The sequence below is a fragment of the Falco naumanni genome, chromosome 7 (assembly GCF_017639655.2).
Source record: "Falco naumanni isolate bFalNau1 chromosome 7, bFalNau1.pat, whole genome shotgun sequence".
Lineage (NCBI taxonomy): Eukaryota > Metazoa > Chordata > Aves > Falconiformes > Falconidae > Falco > Falco naumanni.
In genome coordinates, this window is record NC_054060.1 from 6,999,378 (window position 1) to 7,024,780 (window position 25,403).

Consider the following 25,403-nt stretch of genomic DNA (forward strand, 5'->3'; position numbering starts at 1 on the left):
CGGAACAATAGCCCTAGTGGGAGCAAACCCCCTTCTCCAGAAAAAGTGGTATGCAAACAATAATAGGAACATTTTCTCCCCTATGGCACTGGCAACGTGCCTTTAACCTGATGTGATCTGAAAGCAGAGTTTGCTCTCTGGCCATTCAATCTCTGCCTGGTGAATTGACACAGATGTGGGATGAAGGGTTCTGAGAAGTTGCTCTGCCATAGTTGTCCCAGGCTGTTGGTAATCGGAAGGAGGAGAGATTGGCAAATGGCAGGTATGTTTTTTTTTCTAACAGACAAAGCTTGCTGGAGACAAATGACCTTTGTGCTTTCTGTCTGTCTCCTTTTCTCCATCCTCTCGCCTCTTCTTTCACAATTTGCACAAACGTTGTTCAGGGTCAAAAGGATTCAAAGTAAATAATTTAGAATGAAGTGGTCAAGTCATCATGTGGAGAAGGCTGATAATGAGGGTAAGCATTCAGGACTGTGGTTGCTGTAGATATGGTGAGTAAACTATAGAGCTGGATTATTAGTATTGGTGATGCTGTAGGAGCATTGAAATAACCTTTTTGACAGAGAGGATGGGATAATCTTTAAAAGTGTAATTGAGTTCCAATACTAATTTTAATTAAGGTTTCTAGGAAGTAGCAAGTATGTATTTGTGGAGAAGGGGATGATAAATCCAGCACTGAGCTATTCCCAGTTAATTTGCCTTGAGTAGTGCTTCCTGAGATGGAGATTTCTGTCAGGTATCAGCTTCCTTATCATACAGAAAACAAAATACGTGTGAGTTTCATGGGATATTTCTCAGCAAGCTGAAAGGGCCACAGCTTGTTTGTAGTACAGGAGAGGAGAACCATGCTTGTATATAATGTATGTGACAATATGGTATTTATGGAGTTCCTATATGTTTCAGGATCTCCATGATTGAAGGGGGGATAAAACTACTTAATCACACAGCCACAACTGTCAGCCATTTAAGAGCAAGAGGGCAGAAAAAGAAACTAAAATGCTCAGGTGTGCTTGGAAGGACTTTCTCACGTTCCAGGTACTCCAGGAAATCTCATGATGAGAACTGAAGATGAAGGGAGGCAGGAAAACAGCCCGACTACTTAAACAGCTGCTATTATTAAGATGGAAATCTCCAAGGCTGCCTGGGGAATGCCCTGATTTGCTGTGGTGAAAATAGTTGGATGTAGGGTGAACGTCCAGTTTAAGGGTAATGAAACATAAGAATAGGCTGCAAACAGCTGTGGAGCGTCATCAACAGTTTTCCAAGAATTACTTGGACAATGTTCATCTGGGTTGATCTAATCCCCTGTGTGCCAGGCAAGACCTGGTACAGATATGGGGATTACAGAAGTTTCAGAGAACCCATCTTCCTATGAGTTTTTGGTGTGGTTTTGGAAGGATTTCTACTGAAATCTGTGGCACCAAATCCCAGAATTCCCTTAAAATTTAAGATTAAGCATGTGCATATGAGCTTAGTTTAGTAGGGATGTATTAACTAGTTTAAGACCTGAAAAGGTAGTCATACAGTAAAGCATCCACGTGTGGAAGGAAAGCCTGAACTTGTGGGATCCCAAGAATCCAGTATGATAATGTAGACTACTGGGTTTTTCTAGGCTTTAAGTGTTTTCGGTGCACACTCAGTCATGACCTATCTCCCTGTAATCCAGTTAGTGCTTTCTGCTGTGTTATAATAGACTGGCCTGTTTTTATTACAGTTACGGTTTGTGATAGTTTGCAACGCACAGTCCAGTTTAAAAATACAGATATACTAGGAAGCAGAACTCTGTAATGAGTCTCGCCCCTGGTCTTCGAGGGCAGTTTGTCTGCGAGTCTTTCAGTCTGACCTAAAATGTCACGTTTCAAAGCCCTGCTTCATTATCATGGCGCCTGCTAGCTGTAGTTAAGGGTCTGTTAGCAGCCCCATTATAAATCCCTACTTCCAGGAGTTTATAATTCAGCAGTAAAAAATTGCTCTAGGCTGAAACTTGGCATATAAACCCTCAGTGCTGGAACAATTGTGATTTCCCCCTCTATTTTTGCATTTGCCTATACACACACAATTCATTCAGTAGGTTTTTACTGTCCCCTTTCGGCATTTAAAAAGATTAAATGGCTAGGTTATTAATATTTCAATACTGACTACTGTGCTAGGCCAGTAAATGGATTCACAGTGTCTGTTAACCCAGCACTGTTTGATGGATACGAGTCACTGTTTCATGAGCCTGCTGCAAGGCTTCAGCTTGGTGGAAAGAGCCCAGTGTGGATCACAGCGAGAGTTCCTTTAGCTGTTGATTAAAGTGGGCTTCAGAGCCAGCCAAGTCCGAATCTGGAAAGCCGGCTTGAGCGCAGTAAGCACCGTGTCCTGATCCAGCATGGGTCGAAAGTACGTGTGGCCCCTGCTCAAATATGGAGGAACATGAAAGGGTCTGAACTACCGTTTGTCCTCAGCATGATTTGATCTTATCACTTGATCCTGTACGAATATATCGCTGTGAGATCTTCCAGTGGGACATCTAACGCTATGAGGAGGCTTGGCTGAAATTCTCCCAGCTCAACGGTTTCTCCATTGAAACTACAGTTCAGTGAAATCAGCTATTTCCTTGTATTTCTTCCTGGTTTACAGGAAATTTTAGTATGGAAAAAGTTATTTAAATTTATTATTCCTAGAAATTTTAGAAAAATTACTTATTTCAGCCTTATGGAAAACATTTTAGTAACTTATATTAAAAAATAGAATAAAAATAGTTGTATAGGATATATAACATGTTTGTACTGCAAAGTCCCTTACAACTAAATGAGGGATAACAGAAATTTCCATATATATAATGTAGAATGGAAAGGTTAAAAATTAGACTTTTACATGAGTGAAATGTTTTTGTGTAAGTGAGATTATTTTTTTTCCTTCAAGGACTAATTTTAGACATTTTGTTCTGATCTAGGATTTGGCCACAGTTAAATCAGTGTTTCGTGTGAACCCCAAAAAATGCTTTCTGTGCACTGTACATGGTTTTTATACTTGGTCCTATCCAGAGGTGTTTGCAAAATCAGGATCAAGGTATATATTGCTATTAGCATATTAAACAGCAGTAATTCACCAGCAAAATGTCTTCATTATTACAGGACCAAGTCACCCCCTGGACTTCCTCGTTTCTTTTCTGCTCTTCCACCAACTTATATTAAATTTATGAAAGCAGCCTAGGGAAGATCGGTTCTTTTCAGTATCTTTTTTGTATCAGTATGGTAGATTGTAAATGATCATTGCAAAAGATTTGACTGGGTACTGAGCAGTCTAGTGTAAATGACTGAAAAGAGACAGCAGATTACCTCCCCCTGCTGCAGATTTCAAAGGTCCTGCATTGGTTTATGCCAGCTCAAAATGTAGCTCGTTATTTTATCTTCTGCTGGATCATAATCCCACCTGCAGTGCTCTAAACCAAGAGGTTTTCAGCTTCCTGTAAGTACCACCTGCTCCCCCCCCTCCTTTTTTTTTATTTCATTCCCTGAGAAAACTGTCTTTGCTGATTTTAGTGTAGGGACACCTGAGCATCTCTACAATGCCTGCAGGTTCTCTGTGGAGTGCTTCTGTTGAACCCACAATACCAGTGCAACTCATGAAGGCCAGGACAGAATAACAGAATGGTCAGTGCTGGAAGGGCCTTCTGGAGATCATCCAGTCCCACGCCTGCTACAGCAGGTTCCCCTGGAGCAGGTTGCACAGAGTCACGTCCAGGCGCGTTTGGAATGTCTCCAGGGAAGGAGTCTCCACAGCCTCTCTGGGTAGCCTGTCCCAATGCTCCGTCACCCTCAAAGCAAAGTTTTTCCTCATATTCAGAAGGAACTTCTTGTGTTTCAGTTTGTGCCTGTTGCCCCTGGTCCTGTTGCCTGGCACCACTGAAAAGAGCCTGGCCCTATCCTCTTGACGCTCACCCTGAAGATATTTGTAGACATTGATAAAATCCTTCTCAGTCTTCTCTTCCCCAGGCTGAACAGGCCCAGTGCTCCCAGCCTTTCATGATATGGGCGATGCTCTAGTCTCCTCATCATCTTTGTAGCCCTTGCTTGTTCTTGTGGGACCTGAGCCTCTGCTTGTACCTTATCTTTAGGAAATGTCCGGCCACTTGGGAACCTCTGTTCCACACAAGTGTTCACTGGTTTATTTCATGCGTTTTCTTTTTAATGTGTCAGAAATAATTTTTATTTATCTCTATTTGCTCAGCATGGCACACATATTACAGACGCTCAACAGCTGGTTCTGGTGGGAGAATATCTGGATGCCTGTTAATGTCACCTGGGCACATTTTGTAGACCGTGATGGACTTGTCTTTCCAAAACCACATCAATTATATGCCACAATACCATATGCTTTTGTACTGCTGATTATCCGATTCTTAAGTGAAAGGTAAGAAACATAAATGCAATTTTATGCTAACGTTAATCCTCATTAATGCTAAAAGTTTTTGAAAAATAAGCTATCTTTAGATCAATGTTCTTATGTATTATAAAGGAGGATTACTTAATGGTTTGCTAGAAAGATCTAGTGCAGATAATATGGCAGGTGAAAAAAATTGGGAAATATTTTCATTATTAGTAGTACGTGGCTGTGGTCTGATCTAGAAAGAAAATATTTTAATCTAGCTTTTCTAGAACAGCATTTGGATAATTCTATCTCCCTTTGCTGGAGATACAATTAATACAAAACCATTTGTGTTTCCTTTTGCTTTTTCTCCTTTGGTGGAAGGGTAGAGGCATTTGTCCTCCAAACCAAACCCCTCCTTTTGTTTGGTCCTCCACTGGCACATGTGTATGAGGCTGATAAATCCTAGGTGTGTAGCTGTAGCAAAACTAGGCAGACTGGAGGGACCTCATTTTCGTGTGAACTTTTTATGCAGATCTAGTAACTCTGATTCCTTTTCATTCTCACTTTGGCACTGAAAGATGGATTGCTTCTGCAGCTGGAATCTTATGGGACAGGCAGAGGTTGGCTCCGCAGAAGAAAGCCACAAATATATCAAGATTTGCAGTCCTTTGATTTATTTATTTGTGCCTTTTTTGCTTGACTTCTTTTTTTTTTCCCTCTAAAGAATGTGATTAGTAGTTTTTTATAATTATTTCAGGACAGAATGAGGAAATTTGGAATGTCATAAGTTGGACAGACTTAAAACAGAACCAGATAAGATCATTCATGTTAAAGATCAAAAGTAATTTGGATCATATGTTTATAACCATTCACAGTGTCTCCTGAGTAAATGCTTGCCCAGCTGTGTCTCACTGTGCTGCTATTGGAAATTGCTTGTGTGAATAATTAGCCCGCACATCTGGCCTGCAATGAATCTGCCCATGAATGAGGAAAACTGACCGCTGCTATGAGTAATAGAGAATCAATTACTGATATCAGCAGGAGTGAGAGGGGCTTTTTCAGAAAAGCCTGCCCAAGTAGAAGAGCTAAACATTCGTTATGTTCTGCAACATATTCGTTATGTTCTGCTTCTTTCTCTGTGGGAGTTGTTGTGCGCCACAAGGTAGAGGCTGCAAACTGAATGGTGGTGGTAGCCCTGTGCTAAGTGACTATCTGTCACTAGGAGAAAGTATCCCACTAGAAATCTTTCGGCTCACATGAAGAGAGCATCTGTACTTGTTTCACTCTCCTTTAACTCTGAAAAACGTAAGGATGCAAAAATCAGCACCTTTCCTTTAGTTTTATAGGATTTCATGACCATAAGCTTGAGTGCTTGGGTCTGCTTTTTTGCAAAACCACTAATATTCTATGGTTCTTTCTAGGATTAACTAGGGGGAGATTTCTCTGTCTCACAGTGCACTGTCATATCCCATGGCAGATTAAATTGCTTCAGATTTATTTTCTTCAAATCCTGGCTTGAGAATAGCTAAGGTCATGTAACTGTTGTATTTTAAAAGTTTTTCATGGTATGTCTTTTCAGATATGTTGCTAGACCTCTAGCAAAAGCCTTAGGTATAAAGAATGTAAGACGTGTGAAGCCACAGCCTAATCCTGTTTTAGAGAGTTATTTCCGGGAGTGCTCGAAACATCCATCCCAAGTAAGGATTCTCATTCATTTAAACTAGTTTTGGTTTTGGAAAATCCCAAGTCTTACTGTTTCAATCAGCTATCAGCAATGACATCATGGGATGAGTGCCAGCTGATTGACAGATGAGTTAATTTATTTGGGGTTTTGTTGCTGTTCTGCTGACAAGGGTATATGGCTTCCAAAACAGAAAATATGTTTAAGATGTTTAATTTTCTGGCATGCTGGTCTAGGCTAGACTGTTGTTAATATTTCCAGTGAAGATCAGTGTTCCATCCTTAACTCATTGTGCCTGGAGAAAACATCAGCTAGCTGACATCTGTTGTTAGAAAGTGATATCATATTTATTGCAAGCAATAATATTGTAACGCTGGCATGGAAGCCCTTTGTTCTGTTATGTTGCTCTGTTCTTAATCCAGGCTTGTGTGAGAAAGAAAAGCGATCTTCCTATTACCTTGTTTTTTGGTTTTAAAGTTGAACAAGAAAAAAATAATAGCCCGTGTTTACCATCTCAAAAAATGAGGCAGCTTGCCTTGTTGGTGGGAAACAGGTACTTTGCTGTGAATGCAGCTTCAGAAAGCTCACTTACCTAACTACAGTTACCAAACAATTGCAATGTTCCTACTCTGTTTCTGAGAAGAAATACGTGCTTTCTAGTAATGAGGGATTTTGATAATTATTGATACGTGGAACTTTGCTTTCTATCCCTAACTCTGCTATTCTCTTACTGTGTCTTTTGCCTGATATCATCAGGAATAGATGTATTCGTGTTCACATACGAGCTCTTCTCTACCTGGGCAAGTATCCCGATCTCTGTTCGTATCTTCCTTCTGCATGAGTACAGTTTGACAATTAATCTGGGAAAGGAAGCCCAGCATTTTTATACTCATCAGTACATCGGAAAGATTCAGGCTGCCTCCTTTAGGTGTCCAGCCTGGGAACCGGTGTGTCTGAGAAAGCATGCAGAGGCCTGGCTGGGGACTGAGGGCATCTAGGCTCCATTGTCTGTCCAAAAAAAAAAAAATCAGCATTCCTGCATGGCAAGTAGAGAGCTCCCCAGCCAGAAGGATAGGCTGAACACAGAGGCTGCTTGCACCCTGCCCTCCCCAGCAGCTGAGGTGCCTTTGCTCACATACCAGAGCTTTCTCTGAGGGTATGAGACAAACTGAACTGAATTTACCTTGGTGGAGGCCACGCTGCTGCTAACCACTATTTGCATGCTAGCCTCGAAGGGAAAGAACTTCTCCAGGGATGAGTCAAACACTACCTCTGTTCCTGCAGCAGCCCCAGTGGAGGTCAGCCCGCACCTTCCACACTTGGGGATGGAGGAGAGGGAGGAAGCCTACAGGCTGCTGCACCTGGAGCGCTGAGCACCCAGAAATGCAGGAGTCCCCTGCCTTGTGCTTGGCACATGAGTGGCTGCATGACAGAACCGCTTTGCCGTCAGAGGTCAGAGCACACACAAAGCAGACACCTGACTGTCGCATTTGAAGGGCTAGATGCATATCCAGGCAGTGCTCTAGCCCTGATTTATTTTCAGGTGTCAAAAGGAGGCAGTCTGGATTTTGCTCAGTAAGATTAGTTGACTTGCCCTGTACCACAGAAGTACATTGGATTTGAGACTAGAGCTCAGGTCACCTTAATTCCAGGCCCTTGTCTAGCCTGGGAGACTCATTTAAATGTAGACAAATAATTATAATTAGGTGAAGTATTAGATACAGTGTCTATGAGTATTGGTACATGGCACTTGCCCCTCCAACCCTCTTTCTTAGCAGTAGAGTTGTGTCTTTGAAACTATCTGAAGCCAGCAGAGTAGATGGACAAGTACGCAGATCCTCAAACCGTGCTAGTTTCACGCCAGCGTTATTTATATAAATTTAGTGACTTGAAAACCCAGGGTTTCTGTGAGTGTCAGTCAAAAATTAAACGAGGAAGCCTGCAAGGTAAACCCCCCTAGATAGCTAATATTAATAATATTTTTAAATGAGGACCTTGGACCTTGCAACAATGGGAAGCTGATCTGTGAACTGCAAAATAAATGAAAATGACATTGGATTGCATCTTGTTGCTAACACTGTTCCATTTTTTGCAGTCAGAGATTCAAGGCCTTGCCAAAAAGTGCAACTGTACTGTACGTTTGGTGGAAAAGTGGTTTAGGAGACGGCGAAACCTTGAGATCCCAACAGTGCTTCGGAAATTCCAGGAAGCTTTGTAAGAAAAGAGAATACTTTTGATTATTATGGGTTTTACTGTTTTGAAAAAAATTATTGAAGTCCTTAGGTGCCTTTGAAGGGGGACTGATTTCCAGAAAGCTGGGTCTGTCTGATGAGGGTTTTGGTTTGTGCGTACACAAATTGAAAGGACCTAGTAGCATTTCTCAAAATGGTGTGACTTTAAAAGATTAGGTTAACAGTTTCTCTTGAAAAAGAACCCTTAAAAATATTGTACAGTTTTCTTCATTGTGTAATAATGGACTTATTTTTAGTATCCTGTTACATAGTGCTTAATGAAAACATTCAGAGAACAGGAAAATATTTTTCAGTCTGCCAATAACCACAGGGGAACAAAAATGCTTACTCACTTTGTTTATGTATGTATCCATGCTGTCAATTTGGGATGCTATTGTGTGTGAAGAAGTCTGTTCAAGAGCAGGAGTCATGGCTTCTTAACGAAATGATAGGTGTCACAGCTTGAACATGGGGCACTGTGCAAAACATGAGCTCAAATAGGCTGATGAGAGTGAGCGATTTCAAGTGATAATAATGAATATGTAAAAAGTTTCAAAACCTCTTGCATATGATTGACAACTGGAAAAGCTCTGAAGCATCTGATTTTTCACAAACGTGCGTGAACTTTCCCATACCTGAACATTTTACTATTTAACTGTTCCTGTGTTATCCAAAGTCTCCTACAAATTGTAAAGTCCCCAAACAGGCATGGGTTTGCTCATCCCTTCTGGACACTGAAATTAACTGTACCATTGTAAACAATTTTCCTAATGTCCTGTGTATTTAAATTTTGCCTACCATACTTACATTGGCAAAAATTCACATGATTATAATATTTAACCTCTTTTTTGTGGATTAGCTTAAGGAGTGAGGGTTAAAAGTACAGCTACAAAGCTCAAAGTTGAGTACTTTGTCAGGATTATTTTTGTCAAGCTTATTTTCAGTGTGAGTAAATATGATGATTTGATGTCTTCTGTTGGGCATAAATCCAGTTGATAGACATAGATGTGTCTCTCTGCAGCCTGGCTGAGTTGAGTGAACTTTCCTGGCAAACCGGCATCGATGGTTTATTTCTGCTGTTGTTCTGTTGATCAGTTAATTTTGTTTTACAAGTGACAATAAGATTTCCTGCTATTGATAGAAGACCTGCCTGCCATGGATGCATATCTCTAGTAATACACAGCTAAAGGCTGAAATTAAAACTTGCTTGGCAGCTTGAGTGAAAATGAAGCAAACAGGTTTCTCTTGTGCAATTTTGTGAACCTTGCTCTGCTCTTTGTCAGTGAATTTAATTGGATATAATTCTCAAGGCAAAAGATGAGGAAGAGAGTTATTCCATGCTGGTAGTCAGTGTTATGAACATTATGAAACTTCTGAAAGGCTGCAATCTCCAGGATCACTTTTCTGAATCACAAGGAAATCTGATGAGCCAGACCTTAAACCATACTTAAGCTATTAATGTTCCCAATTAAGCAACGCTGAGGTTTGGAAAGCCCTTTGCATGAAACCTTCCCTGCCTTAAAAGACTTGCCAGCCTTTAACTTCACTTACTAAATTCTCTGCGTTAGACTCAGCTGAAGAGAAAAGGCTCCTGAAGTTAAATCAGAAAATCCCTTTGCATAGCTGTTGTTCAGTGCTTTCCCTGGTGACCAGGTTCAGAGCTTAAAAGGCACTTGGTTAAAATTTGGTGAATTTGGATGAGGTTTACTTCAGGTTTTGTTTGCCGAATTCATAAAGAAGTTTGGCTAAATGCAGAATGAGGTAGTACTCTGGCAGTCTTGCACATATAATGAGTTCATCTGAAGCACTGCGTGTTTATTGCCAGGTGTGTTCAATGTGTATTTGTAGGACTGGGGAGTAGTAGCAGTCATTAGGTGCTCTGTGCTTTGAATCCAATTCAGAAAACTGCTTACACTTTTCAATCAACACAGAATCAGTCCCACTATATCCACTGGACTATTTACACCTCCCTTCCTTGAAACAAGAGGCGTGAGGGCAGAATCAGCCCCTGTGTAAAGTCTGTCCCATGCCGCGCTGGTGTTTTTCCTACCATCTCTTGCTTAACTCTGAGCCAGGTGTTACTTGTGGGTTCCACTCTCCCCTTCCATTTGCTTTCTTCATTTCCACCTTATACCTTTGAATCAGTGGATGTTCCAAAGTGTTATTTTCAAATCACCTGAGGAAAGATGCTTTAAAGTTGAAAAGTACAACAATTGTTTATTAACTGTGTATCAAGTGCCAATTTTAAAATTGTTTTCTTGATTTCCTTCACAGGCATGAGACATACTGTCCTGTCTAGCCTCTGCTATTCCATGTCCTTATCTTTGGTTTGTTTGTTACTCTGGTAAAACACTGGCTCAGTCTTTGAACATCTCCTTCTTTCACATGGCAGATCAGCCTCCAAGTAACATAGGGCTTGGAGAGGAGGGGCTGCTTTTACCAGACAGGTTCTTATCATCTTCTCTTATATGGCACTTCATTAATGTCTGCCAGAGACCACAATCTCACTTTTGTACATCTCTCAATCCATTAGTATAGTGTGGGTTTTTGAGATGCTCTCTCTTCCTTTTTAGCAAGTTTAGGTTTTCTGGGAGGCTGGCTGCTGCTGTTCTCGGGGACGCCTCTTGTTCTATAGAATTTTCTCACTGGGTTTGGGGCCATGTGCCTGTCCCTGTGATCATGACCTTTCTTAGCATGTGAAGTCTCACAGTGTTTTGCTACTGATCTTGAAGAGCTGCTCTGGGAAAGGTCAGGCTTGTTCCTGCCAAGGGGAAGAGCAATGGAAAACTTCTTCCTTTCCACCTGTAGAGGTGGGAGTGGGAAATCTCTGGCTGAGTCTCCAGCCGCACCCAGTCCCAGGGACAATACCTCCCACACAGGCTCCAGAGTCATTACAACGCTGATTGCTGGCTCCAAATCACAGCATCCTGCTCTGACATATATGAGCAACAACATAGTTCACAAAGATACGCGAGACCTTTTTTCCCTTTGCTGACCTACCAGATTGGTGGTGAAAACCTGACCATATTGTCTGCCTTGACGGTTATCCTTTAAGACGCAAAAAGCTTAGATTGGGCTAAATGCTGGCAAACCTAGTCAAAGATTGAGGTTTATAGTTAATTCAGATCTCTGTAGTAAGACATAAACTAATCCAATAGTTGTTAAAGTTTCATAGGTCTCCTCTGTTTTCAACAATAAGTATTAAGAGACATCAAAAGAAGTTAACCCAGCAATTGAAACAAGTCTGTGCTGGAGCTTACAGTGTTTGGTCACATTGGGAAGTATATGCCATGTGGCTGAAAGACCTTCTGTAGTCAGGGAACTGAGCGACGTTCTTAGCCTAGTGTGAATATTGTAGAGGAACTGATACAGCAGGAAAGGTTGATGTTATCAAACATTAATTTTTAGGGTATTTACTATGGTTGCTGTGACTGTTCTTTTGATCAGCTCATGCCTGGCTGGAAAATTACTGCTGTAACCACAACCAAGATATCTGTATTGTGAAAATGTAAAATAATCTACTACTTTAGCAATTACTGAAAGCCTAAGTATTTAATTATTAATAAATTCAGATATTGTTAATATGTATCAACCCATAACATAGAGTTTGAAGGCACATTTATGAGAAGATTGCCTGTGATATACAATGATCTGCAGTAATTCTGGCTCAGGACAAAATCTATAAAAAAATTCATGCTTTGTTCTTATTGTTTCATTTTAATTTTGCAGCTGGCGATTTTCATTCTATCTTACATCCTCCATTGCTGGATTTATATTTCTGTATGATGTAAGTTAATTCTTTGAAGGATTGATATTCTTATATTTTTAACGAAATAAGGACTGATTTCTAGATCTTCTTGAAACCACTGGTTTCAGTGGCTCTTTGAGTTCAGATCTTTTATGTTACATAATCTAGATGATAGGCTGCGATATGCACTGAGGTTTTACTTAATTTTTTAATTACCTTTTGAACTTCTATGGTAATTTGAGTAATCAGTATTTTTAGGGCAAGTTTTAAGAAGTCACACAGATGGTTTTACAGCATGCCTTGTTAACACCTACAAATGCATCACACAGCCATGTTTTTTCTCAAAGGAGGCCATAAACCTTTTCTGCCGGCACTTTGGGGGCCACAACAATGGTGTATTTCATGGCTATTTACTGAGGTGTTGCTGCTGAGTCAGAAGTTGGGAATAACAGAGAGAGTGCTGTTTGTAACTATATGAACACTGCCTGGGGTGTCATTAATGCTTCTCCTGAGCAGCAGAACAATTCTCAGCGTGTCTACATTCATCTGGCTCTTCTCCCCAAACACTGTTTATCATCATGAACCAGTGGTGTGTGTGGCTGGTAAACACAGCAAAATCTAATCACTGTGGCAACATATCTTGAGTAATTGTGGTAATAAAACACACACCCACTGCTTTGGATGATGAAACGATGAACTGGAACGTTTCAGGTGTCCTGAAAAGAAGCCAAAAAGCTGGGACCAATATAATAAATCTGAGATGTAAGATCCCTTTAGAAATTGGTGGAGAACAGTGATCAAGCCTATAGCTTCTTAGCCTGGTCCACTTAGAGAAATTTTAAGTATCGAAGATTTTGAGTTAAGATGACTTACTGTTGCTCAGCTGCTAAATCTCTGAATCATCTGTCTTCCCCAGAAACCTTGGTTTTACGACATATGGCAGACGTGGGTTGGCTACCCATTTCAGGTGAGCCTTTTGGCACTGGGCCATTGCCCTTGGGGCATTCCGGGTATTTCCCCATTGGAAGGGGTAATCCGTAGGAGCCCTTCTCCCTCCCAGCAACAAGCACCACCTAGAGAGGTGTGGCACCAAAGCCTCTTGCCCTTCTTCCGTACCTCCTGCTGAGCTGCAGGACTTCTCCATGATCTGCCTCTGCTGCAACTCAGCCCTCCAGCCAGACCACTATTATTCTCACCTATCCCAGGTTACTCCTGCACACAGCAGATGCTATCTGTGTTACAGGTTTCAGTGCAGAACCCTGAAGGTTGTGGCAGGCCTGACGATGCTTGATGCGATGACGAGGCGCTGCAGAACAGCATTTTGCAGAGGGTTGTGCTGAGCAGCCCGAGTGCTGTGTGCTGCTGGGCCCTATTGCTCGGTGGCACGGGTGGAGGGAGAGCTGCACCGGTTTGGTTTGGCATAATGCGAGTCCCTGCTCTGGGGATCTCTGCTCAGTACTCTGGTTGTTACCAAGGGTCACGAGGCTTTTGTTTCTTCCTAAAATAGTTTACTAACAGTCCCATAACAAATGATGCCAAGCAAGCTGCCTCCTGCCCACCTGCCAGTGGTTTTTACATGCCCCTCCCCTCCTATTTTTATCAATCTTTGGCCATCACACTGCCTTCTTATACCTGCCCTAGTCAGGGGCCAAGAATAAAAAGAATCCTGCCTCCTGGCTGGGTTTTCCCTGCTCCTCTTATTCATGGGACCTGATAACCAAGCCTACTGCCTGCCCGCTGGGAAACCAATTTGAACCAAGGGAGCAGCCAAGCTCAGCATCTAGCTCTAAGCAGATGCATAGGATGTTAGCATAAATAGCTGACATTTTAGTCATGGAATGTGTGAATGTTTGATATGTTAATTGTTCACCAAAATGGAGGACTTCGTTTATTTGCAGTTGTTTGTAATTAAATGCAGAAGTAGTCTGCATGTAGTTCTCTGACAAAAACATGGAAAAAAGCACGCTGAAATTCAGAGGTGGGGGAGGAACTGCAGAAACTGGGAGTTTAGTCTGAGTAAAGGTTAGAGTATTTGGCTCCCAGAGGATATTTCTTAATGAAGCCCAGAGCAGGGATTTAGTTTAGTTTAATTTCTTAAGCAAGACTCAGCAGAGGAGCAAAAGAAGTGAGGAAAGGAAAAAAGAAGTAATTTTAGTTGGCATTCACTTTTTGCTATTCTAAGAATTAACTGTGTTTTTCTTCATTCCAGACTCTGCTGCCATCCCAATATTGGTACTACATGTCTGAGATTAGTTTTTACTGGTCTCTCTTATTTACCCTTGGGATTGACAACAAAAGGAAGGCAAGTGGTCCTGGTTGGTGGTAGAACCTGGGCTTGGGTGAGGCGGAGGGGGATGTGCCGAAGCGATCTGGTGCAGCCACACGAGGGCAGCAGGAGCCCGTCCCTGGCACACCCGCACCGCGCCCCGCAGCCACGCTCCTGCCTGCCGGGGCAGCTCGGTGTGCGACAACTCTTGCTTGTCACTTCATGCATTCAGAGACTCTCAAGGGCTATACTACTTGCTGGGCTCTACCTTTTTTTTTTTTTTTCCAAATTGTTTTTGTTTTCCCCTCTCCACAGGATTTTCTGGCTCATGTCGTTCATCACTTGGCAGCCATTGGGTTGATGAGTGGCTCTTGGTGTGGCAATTACGTGCGTCTTGGAACACTGGTGATGTTTGTGCATGATACTGCAGATTTCTGGCTTGAGGTAACCCTGCCCTTCACTTTTTTTTTACTTTTTTTTTTTTTTTGTCTTGGGTGTTTTGGTTGGTGTGGTGTTCTGGGTGGGTTTTTTCACTGTTGCCCAGGTTATGTTCAGTGATGTTTTAATCTTTTTGCCACAAGTTTCATACGATCCCTCCCTATCCCCACAGAACAGGACTTCACAGATTCATAAATTCTAAGACAAAAAAAAATGCTTCTAGATAATTTAAGCTGATGCTCTGTTACAGAATCCATTATGAGAAAAAGGCAGAAGAGAAGTTTTCAAGTGCAGAATGGGGACTGGAAATACAGCTGCTTCCCTGGATTATACTTGTTTCACTGTTAGAGTTAGACCAAGTTGGCTAGCCTGTGAACAGCTTGTCATGATACCAATTCTCAAGCAAATTTAGCCGCCAGAATTTTGGCTACTTCTCCAAACTGGCTTAATTTTGTCAGCATTCACACCCCTGTGTTTGACCCAAGGGATAAATCTACGCTATAAAGTTCTGGCTGGAGACACTCAAGCTGTGCCTGTACATGATATCACAGGTATCTACTGGCAGAAGAAAAGTTTCTTCCCCTGGATTGAAGGGGAAGTTCCTTCCCTGAACTAAGTATCAATGGTTAGAAATGTTTAACATTACATGTCCTATTCTGCACACAGTACTGTGGTCATAGAGACTTGCTCCTGGGTTTCTGGGAAGACAAACACATGCCGTGTTTCCTTCAGTAGTTATCCTGAGTTTCTAACACCAAGATTGAGAGAGTAGTTTCATCACCTGTTTCGGTGGTAGTGCCAGAGTGAGCAGCCCTTGTAGGCTGTTGTCTGCCGCTGTTTATTTCTGCTCTTGATACTCTATCCATTGTACTGGAACAACTGGTTGTGGGGTCATGCGGTTGGGAATGGTCCAGATTAAATGTTTACACACGGGCTTGGTTTTTTTCTGGGTTACTTTTAACCCTGAACTGATTGGCGGTCCAACTACAATCAGTAGAGCTGACAACCGGTAGGGCAGCACTCAGATGGAAGCTGAAATTGTGTACCAGAATAACTTAAATCAGCCCTGCCACTCAAAAAAAAAATCCCCCAAAGTTCATCAAACTGCTGTTTAAAACTTAGGCTCAGCACCTGAAGCTTTGTTTGCTGTTGAACAACTGCTTCGTTCAACAGTGTCCAGGGTGGTTCCTAAATGAAGCATGTTCAGCCAGGGGAGAAGCAGCAATTATAATCTTTATTAGTGGGATAGAGACCAATGCTAGGATATCCACCGCTCAAAAAGGAGAAAAAAGAAGGTGCATTAGGCACAGAGAAGGGTCAGTAACATGCATGCACCAGACTGCCTGTGTATAAGGAGTCACCACCGCTCCTGAGCGCGCAGGTGTGCCTAGCAGCTTCACTTCGATTCAGCCCGTTTTGAGTCTGGTAGAAGAATGAGGGATTACCTCTGTTTCCAAGAGCACTTTGTGTTTTCATGACACATTTTGATTGGAGAGCTGTTCTTTAGGCCTTTGATGCAGAGTCCTGTCCTTTAAGATGAAAGGAGAAATATAAACAAAGAATCTGTTTTGATATTGCTTTATTAGGTATCAGTAAAATGATTGCTCTACCTGTCAAACAGGGAGGAAATTTTCTTCCTGCGTAGGTGGAAGATGAGTCTTTATTTATGAAAATGCAGAAGGGAACTCTATTTCAGAGAATATTTGTAATATATTTAATGTTTTTTATTCAATGCAGGCAGCCAAAATGTTTAATTACGCTCACTGGGAGAAAACCTGCAATGTGCTCTTTATCATCTTTTCTATCGCATTCTTCATCACAAGAATCATCCTGTTCCCCTTCTGGTAAGTGATATTTAATGTAGTCACAGGCTTTTATTTCATTCCCATTTCCTTTGAGAGGTTAGTATTGCTTGTGATGGGAAAAGGAAAGGAATGGATTGTACTTTAAAGAACAGAAGCGGAACTTATTGTTGGCTACTAAAGGCCAGTGAGAAGAGTTGACAAAACTTGTCATTTTCTTTAAAAATTTAAGTAAAAATAATTTTAAATGAGCTTCTTGAAAATATGCTAACATAGAGGCATTTATGTATTATTTAACTTACTTTTGTCAGTTGTAGTTAAATGCTATGAGGTCCTGCATTTTTAAGGGGATTGAGCTACATAACTAGGAGAAATTTTTTCCTTTCATTCCATCCCTCCTGCTCTATCTACAGAGTACAGGGTAATTCCTATATGATGGTAGTTAATTTTTTGTAGAGCCTTCTTTTTGCTACTTAGTTCTTGGGCAGTGCCTCTCCTTACTCTCTTACATGAAGAGCATTCAGAAAAGTTAAGGTAAAGCAACTAATTTATGAAGTCATTGCAAATAAATCATAATTTGCTAAATATATTGTAATATATTTAATGTTTATTATTCAATGCAGTCAGCCGAAATGTTTAATTGCATAATTTTGGAGTGCTGAGATTTAATCTGCTTTGGAGTATCCACACAGGTGCTTAGTGTGCTTAATGCTTAATATGTTTAGCTTTTTAAAAGTGTTTAATGTGTTTCACATTCACCGTTTTGTTGACTTGCTCTAGTTTGCCTTCATGCGCTTCCCTGCATGTGGACAAACCCTTAGAGACTCAGGCTGGTTAAATGAATAGTTCTGAACATTGATCAACACAAGGGTTTAATTTCCTGTGCTATTTTCTTTCAGAAATGCTGATGTCTTTTACTTTATTGTTATTTTTTTATTAACTATACAAGTGATCTCCAATCATTTTGCTTCATTGAGTTTCTTGTTCCTGAGCTTGGAAGCAAAACATGATGAGATTAAAGGGACTCAAAAAGCCCCAAATAATATAAAGTAGTGAAGTCTGAAGATGGACAAAACATATGTTAATTAACAAAAAGCCCTGTTGCAAAGCCGTAGGATTTTCTTTGGAGTGTGGATTTCAGATTAGAAAGAATTTGCATTAAAAAAAACCTACATAGACAAGCTCTGAGTTGCATGGTATCTAGACCACACAGAGAAAAAATGGGATTTTTTTCTAACCTTATTTAGATTACTTTCATGCAAGACTCAAATTTCTCACCTGAAGTCTAAATTTCAATAGAGATGCATATCTAGTTAAGACAGGACTTGTCTTAATCTGTCACCTTTGCAGAGCTTTTTAGTGTTTTGTGAAAATAATAAATTTTGAATGTGAAATTAGAAGTAGTTGTAAATAGCATCGAGTAGAAATCTTGCATCATTACAGTGACCTTTATTTTTTTTAGGATTCTTCGTGCCACACTGTATCAGCCTACATACTACTCCACAACTCCTGTCATAGCATATTTTTTATTCAATGGGCAGCTATTGATCCTTCAAGGCTTACATTTGTATTGGGGTTATTTAATTTTCAAGATTTTGAGAAGGTTCATTTGTTTAAAGGTAAGCAATTTTGCTTCTGCAGGAAGATGTGTGAAGCATCAAACAGATGCTAATAAGTTCGATAGATTTACTTAGATTTTCTTATTGTTTTCATGAACTTTCATGTCAGCATTTTCAATAGGGATCTACAAAGTATAGAGATGTTTAAATGTGCTTGCTACCTGTCGTTGTCACGCCAAAGGTCATAGGTCAGAATATCGAAACTTCAGCTAGAACATTTTTTTTTTTGCCTGTGTCTGATGTTTTGCTTGATAGTAAATGAGAAATGAGCTGTCCCAAAAACTGAAGCCCTAAGATGGTGTGGAACTCTAGAAATTCCTGTGTTTCGAGTGAAAGCTGCCTTTTCTCACTAGACTTTGTAGGCACATACCAAAAAAGGAGAGGAGAGGTGAGTGATGAGATCTTTAAATACTCTAGAAAGCTTGTAGTCAAAGTTCTTCAGGGTTGTCTAGATGTGAGTTCAGCTGTACTTGAACGTTTTTTTTTTGGATTAAGAAAACCATATGAAGCTGATCTGGAATTGTATTATGACACAATGAAATACTGTCATGTTCAACTGAAACAACGAGACAGTGTAAGTCTGGTGCTGCCATCATCTGCTTTTACCTTGTAGAGAAAACTCATGTGGGAAAAAGCTATAAAGAAAACTGCCGTTTAGGTCGTGTTTGGCTGAAGTAGTAACATTTTCACAAGGTCTTTTGTCATGAAGTGTGCAGTGTGGTGTAGATAAAACATTTAGCAAAAAGCATTTAGAAAAGGACTTTGGAGAATGTCTCTCTAGATTTGGCCTGAGCATTGACAGGTATATTTTGCTAGTTAAGGTGAAACAAGTTGTGCTATTGAAAAATGGTATTTATTTTGAGGTCAAGATGCAAAAGCTTAATTGAGCTGACTCTGTCCTTTTATCTGAGGCTGTTAATGCTGTGAAGCATCTCAACGAAATAGAAATATTCCTTTCTACCTGTATTTAATTATGGTTTGATAACAGAAACCATCCTATAATTTTTGGATTATTGGATTCCTTCAAAGCTTATGCAAATAGACAGCTGGATATCTTAGAGAGACCCAATATCTTTCCTAGAAGAAAACTGCAGTTACAAACTCAACCCTTGTTAGACAGCAAACAGCTGTACATAAGGGACAAATCTGCAGAAAAAATGGTTTGTGGCATTCTGATCTAAAACGTGCTTCTATGTTCCCTTAAACATTGAAAAACTTGTATTTCTTGCATGTCAGTTACCTCCGTTAGATTAATTACAAAATTATTTCTGGCCTGGCTTATTGAGCGTCAAAGTGGTTACTTGTAGTTTTCTTTTTTGAGTTTGGCCTTGTCTCTGCTGTTCTCACACAACTCTTCTGATGAAATCAAGAGGGACATCCCTCTGCCTTGCAGCAGGGGAACAGAAAAGCTTTGGCATAGTTCTGCATCCACATTGCTTGAGGTTATGAGAGCACAGTGCAAGAAAGTCTGTAGATACAGTGGTGAAGAGGACATTACTAGGCCAGCTATATAAGGCCATTCTGCCCTGCCTGCTTATATGCCTTTGTAAGGGGCAGAAATGTTTTATTTTGAGATAAGAGGATTTTTTGTATTAGTCATTGCTAAAAAATGGGAAAGCATCAAGCCTTCATCTCTACCGTGGATTTTTGATTCCTTATACAGCTCTCTAAGAAGATGGTTTCCAAATAACATTTTTACAGTGGTAGCAGCAGCAGCCCTAGCCCTTTTCAGTCTGTATGACTTCAGCTGGCTTGCATGTGCAGCCTGTTTTCCATAGCGGTGGCAAACTTGGCTGTGAAAGCAGCCAGTGCCTCCAAAGCTGTAAAGGCAAGGTCGAAAAGAATGGTGTTTGCAAGGCAGCATTTTTATACCCACATATTTGTTATAGACATACTCCACACAAATAGCTGTTGCTATTTTAGTGGAATACCAGTGAGCCATCATCCTTGTGTTAGAAGGGGTTTGTTTCTCTGCCCAAGGCTTTGAAGTTTTCATTCACAAAACAGGCAATTTTTTACATTTTTCTTGAAGCAACGGTTAGCTACTTCAGATGGAAAAAATAAGTCATGATGTAACTGGGAATAGGGATTGATGTTGTTTAACTGAAGGAAGCTCTGAGCATAGAAAGGGTGTAAAGAATTTTCTTTATTGCTCTCTGTGCCTTGAGCTGCCTTGGGTTATCGGGGTCACCAGTGAAAACCAGTACAGTGCAGCCATTAACAGCTCCTAGCATCCATCCGGGGCCAGGTGTCTCCTCTGACTGTATCTTTCTGGACCATGTCATCACCCTGTGAGAGTGTCAGTGGGCTTGGATGTATTTATTCTCAGTGAGAAGTGCTGTTGTCCCTTATTGAAGGACAGGTTAAAGGACTTGTCTTGGTAAGACATGAAAGGTGGAACTCTGGGGGGGTGATGTAAACAGGAGGGCCCAAGGCTCCAGGATGTCACATACCCACCAAGCCCCCTTTGGTGTTATTCAAAGGGCCATGCAGAGCTGTGTCACGTCTTGCTTAGAACTGTGGGTCTGGATTCGACACTCATCTCCGGACTCTGGCAGGAGGCTTTATAAAAAGCAGGAATCCGTACAGAAGTGACACTAAGTACTGCAGCCTCGTGAGCTTCTTCCATGCTTTACTCTTCCCCGCAGGAAGACATGGCTTTTGTCTGAGACTGTCGGGTCAGAAGCTTTTCATCTTGGATGTCACCTCCCCTCTGCACTAATGAAGGGGACAGTTACCCTCAGTCCTCTGGGATAACTGCTCCACTGACTGACTTGCTTCAGCAAAAAAGAACTTGGACTAAAAACCTTGCAGTTTCTCTCCTCCCAAATACTGCAGCCAGAGGTCGATAAAAATGAGGAAAAAGGAAAGAAGGGGAGGATATGATCTTGCTGTGTCCCTCTGTGTCCTGTTTTCTCAGGCATGGGAGTCTCTGGCACCGAAGCTGGTAGCATGGAGCAGCATTGCTCTCCAGGCTCACGGGACTTGTGCTACCTTTCCCCCAGCCCATTCCTCTAGAAATGCCTTAATAAGGGGGAACCCTGCATGGACAAGCTAAGCTGCACTCAGCTACTTTGCATTGAGAAGATTTTTATTTTCAACGGGGATAAACTTGAGGGGACAGGAGTACTAATTTTTTTCAAAGCAAAGATTGTTCTTACATCTGGAAAATATAAAAAGAATACCCCAAAAGGAACCCGAACGTCCTTTGTCATATGGCATTTTGTGACCCTGTGTATGAGTAAGATGCACATGCAAGAAAAGCCCTTCAGGGTCAGACCTGTAGCCATGTATCTTAGATCAGTTCTGCTGTGAGAGGAAGGACATTCTTCAGTGTAATTTCTTTTCAAGTTAGGTCAGGCAATTGCAATGTTCGCTGCTGGCTGCCATCTTGATGTCCAAGGCCTTTTGTTGCCTTGGAAACTCCGTGTGTTTCTGTAATATTGTTCAATTACATGGTTAAATTACCCACTTGTATCAAGTTTCAAGCACCACTGAAACATGTCTAGTCATCATGTCTGCACATATGAGAATATTTTAGGAAAATTGAAAAAACATATAGAGAAGTATGTACATATGCACCGATTTAAAATATCTCGCCAGGAAAATCCCATGGAGATTAAACATTTTATTTCCAAGGTCAGAAAAAGGGAGCGAATGACAGCAGCTTATAGCCACATTATTATGGCAAATTAAGATGTAAAATATATGTTAAAATCATTACACACTGAGTTAAAGTTTTGAGACTTCAGTGCTTTACATCTTGAAAAATATGTGTGAGTTTGTAGGAAATGGGCATGGTGTCCACATGACTCAGATACTTCAGGGCTGATGCAAAGTCCATCAATGGCAGAAGGTAACGGCAGGTTTTTAACAGACTGTAATATGACCAGAAATGTGTTTTCTTTCTCTTTTAATTCTTTTGTCTCTGTCAGGCTGCCTTCAAGTAAGGTAATGAGCTGCTTACTAACAGTCACTATTATTCAGGAGTCATCAGCTGCAGTTTTTTGATTCACTGTGGTTCTTAGCTTTTCCTGAAGCAGAAAAGACCTTGTAGTGCCGTAGAGCAGGCTTTTGGACTTGTCACTCTAAAGAAAATTAGCTGGTGCCACCTATGTATTCTTCAATATTCCTTTGGTGTTTTGTACTCAGTAAACAGGCTTTGTAAAGATTTTGGTTGGGTGTATCCTTGTCCGTGGTTTGTTCGTTCCTTACTTGGTCCAAATTCCCAAGGGAACAGTGAGAGTTAGCATTCAAAGAATGATTAATGACAGAGTAAGGGTAGCTGAAAACAATAAGAAAATACTATTTTGGGGTTGAAATGAGAGCTGTGAAATACTTGTTATGATATTTTTGCTGTTTCTAGCAATCAATCTTCTACTTCAGCATTTTGTTCTGACTGATGATTGCTCTTGTACTGAGAAATCTCTGCCAGTTCAAGTTAACTTTCTTTCCTTCATTCGCTCTTACACACTGACACTGGGATGCCAGTAGAGGCCTTGCCATGAAAAGCGCACAGCCATATAAAGAGTCCTTAAATCGGTTACTCCCTTTTCTGTATCAAAAGAGGATACATGACTAAAACTGTATCCCTAAAAGCGTGCCCGTGGACTAGAATACTTGATGTGTTTTCATATCAATGTGTAGGCAAGGCCTGGAAGTCCTTTGGAGCACAGGCATAACATGCCTTTATAAAACGTGCCCTCGCTACTTACTCTGAAGAATAATGATTTTTTACACCTGCAGAGGTGCTGGCCTGTGTTACTTTCTATCTTTCTTGCTGTGACTTTATCTCTTCAGAGACTTGCTATAACCCTTTGTGTAAGTTTTCAGATTAAGCTATAGTTCCCAGAGGCCATGCTACCTGCTCCTGACAGATGCCTTTAGCTGCGTTAGTCTGAGGCTATTCAGACTTGCCTCAGCTTCTGCAGAACCTTCCTTCCCTGGGATACATTTGTGATTTTTCCTCTTGGTTTTTGTGCTTGATCTGTTTGCATCAAACAGAAGTCGTATTTTTAGTAAGTAAGTATTGTAAGTAAATACGATTAATATATATATATATAAAGAAATCTTGTATTTATTTTGTAACCACATGGGTCTGGGGAGTATGGGCTTTCAGCGCAGAACTTGAGCGAGAATTTTCTTGCTCACAAAACACAGGCCTACAGCACGTTCTTCAAAGCAATGGGTATTTTTTGATTTGTAGGTCTTTAAACATTTCCCCATAGAAGTACAGACTTCCGTGTGACAAATCGAAGCCCCTAGCACTTGCTTGCTTTGCTTTCCTTAGTTACCTATAGAATTAAATCTATGTCCTTTAGAATTAGACTATGAATCCACAGTGCTTAAAATCTGCTGGTTTTCCTTTATTAAAACGGAGTCACTCTTCAGCCGGTGTTCACCCAGGATGCTGTGACTGCGAACACTTCGCTGTTCTGGCAGCTGAGGCAGCACTGACTTTCTCATTGAACTGTGCAATAACTTGAGATATCTAATCCTAATCAGAAATCTTATTCTTAAAACTATAGATAGGAACAAAAAGCTCTGCATAACATGAAAGTATAATGGCCTCTAAAGAGATTACATTTTAAATCTCTTTTGTGGCAAACAGATTTGGATCCAGTGCTCGTGCTTGAGCTGTGCGCTGTTCGGTGTGCACTAGACACACCATAGGTGAGCTGAGCCTGATTGCTCCCAGGTAACAAACTCTGACTCTTAACTGGAGCTGCAAAAGGCCGTCACATGACCCTAATCATGCACAACAGTGCTGTGCTTCCATAGACCATGCAATTACTGGGATGTGAAAATGAAGCATGAAATGTATAGTTGGTTTTGGCATGCACAGCAGTTCATTGGACTCCTAAAAAGGCAGATTTTCAGCTGATTTTTTTTTTTTTCCTTCTTTCCAAAGCAGTAAAAAAGTTATGTTCAGGACATTTACAATCAGAAAATGAAATTTAATAGAATTAACACATTCAGTGAGAAGTCATTCATTTCAGAAAAATGCTGCTCAACAGGAGTTAAGCAGAGGACAGGGTTTGGTTTCCCAAACTAGAGGCATGTAAGTTTTTTGTTTTCTTTTACATAACATGTTTTGTTAAGCCTGTACTGCACCAATGGCTATCAGGGTGCTGATAAAACAGACCGAGAGGTGTATTTGCCTGAATTCCATGTACTTGTTTTAAAAGCAGTGATATATTTTAGAGGATAATGATAATCTAGTTAGTTACAATTTCATGACTCTGTGGGACTGGGAAGTTGTGGAAAAGTTTTCACTGGAGATTTTGTGGTTACTTTCTAAACTGGGAAGGGCCAGTACACACTCATGTCCTGCTTCAGAGTTCGAGTTTCTGAGTGAAGGTTTAGCACAAACACAGGATGGATTGAACTGGATTAGTAGGGGTTGCCTTTTCCCCATTTTAAAGAAAAATGGGTTATGGAGAAGTTGAATTTGTTGGTTCTTAACAGATAAATATTTATAGCAGGTTTTCTCATGAGGATAGCTTAGTAGGGGAAACTAAATAGGACCAATGAAAGTTTTCCCTCTTAGAGATGAAAACCAGTCTATCTGGGAACCTTCCCAGTTGATTCAAATTATTGCCTTTGGGACATGAGCTTTTTAATAGCCTGGAGATGGGAGCTAGCCAGCCAGGTCAGCAGCGTGAAGGCTCATGCCCTAGTAAAGGGAAATTACTTCCTGTTATGACTTTCTTTCATCTGCATATTTCCCATTCTGCTACAGCAATGTAGTTAAGCCCAAAGCCTGGCTACATGTCTCGCTTCAGGCTGCCAAATTCAGCTGAGGGAGGAGGGGTGAGAGGCAGGCAGAAGAAAGCATAAAAGGGTCCGAGGTTTGCTGGCTGGTATTTACAGTGATAGGCAAAAAGGAGAAAAGCTGCTGTGGGCACGCTGTGGAGCTCTGGAGTCCTACCCTTACTGCAGACGTGAAGTCAAAGCTGACCTCAGAAATGTGTATTGTCCAAGTGTGTAGCCCAGCAGAGCCTGTGAAGGACGAAAAGCCACCAGTTGTTCTCTACTGCACAAATGTTACGTGCCAGTCCAAGAGCACTGCCTGGTCTCCTTGGCCTCAACTAGTTAATTTTCCTGGCACTGGGAGCTAAAAGGCAGATTACTATTTAAATCTTCACTTTTTACTCCAGATTATTGAAGGGGTTAGCAGCTGGGCAATGGCTTCCAGCAAGGTATGTTACACTATACCCTAAAATATACATCTCGGATTTCAAAACAGTGACAATGTTCTT

General features: G+C 41.0%; 1 protein-coding gene across 1 annotated transcript in view; it reads left to right on the plus strand.

Moving 5' to 3' along the window:
* The first annotated feature begins 3,526 nt into the window (after positions 1 to 3,526).
* Positions 3,527 to 25,403, plus strand: part of CERS3 (ceramide synthase 3) — a 35,411-nt gene continuing 13,534 nt past the window's right edge. Inside the window, exons 1-9 of the mRNA XM_040602341.1 lie at positions 3,527 to 4,398; positions 5,936 to 6,053; positions 8,133 to 8,251; positions 11,998 to 12,055; positions 12,933 to 12,983; positions 14,226 to 14,318; positions 14,598 to 14,726; positions 16,458 to 16,564; positions 17,985 to 18,141. Of these exons, the coding sequence (XP_040458275.1) occupies positions 4,106 to 4,398; positions 5,936 to 6,053; positions 8,133 to 8,251; positions 11,998 to 12,055; positions 12,933 to 12,983; positions 14,226 to 14,318; positions 14,598 to 14,726; positions 16,458 to 16,564; positions 17,985 to 18,141 (1,125 nt within the window). The 5' untranslated portion in view covers positions 3,527 to 4,105. The remainder of the gene's footprint in view (positions 4,399 to 5,935; positions 6,054 to 8,132; positions 8,252 to 11,997; positions 12,056 to 12,932; positions 12,984 to 14,225; positions 14,319 to 14,597; positions 14,727 to 16,457; positions 16,565 to 17,984; positions 18,142 to 25,403) is intronic.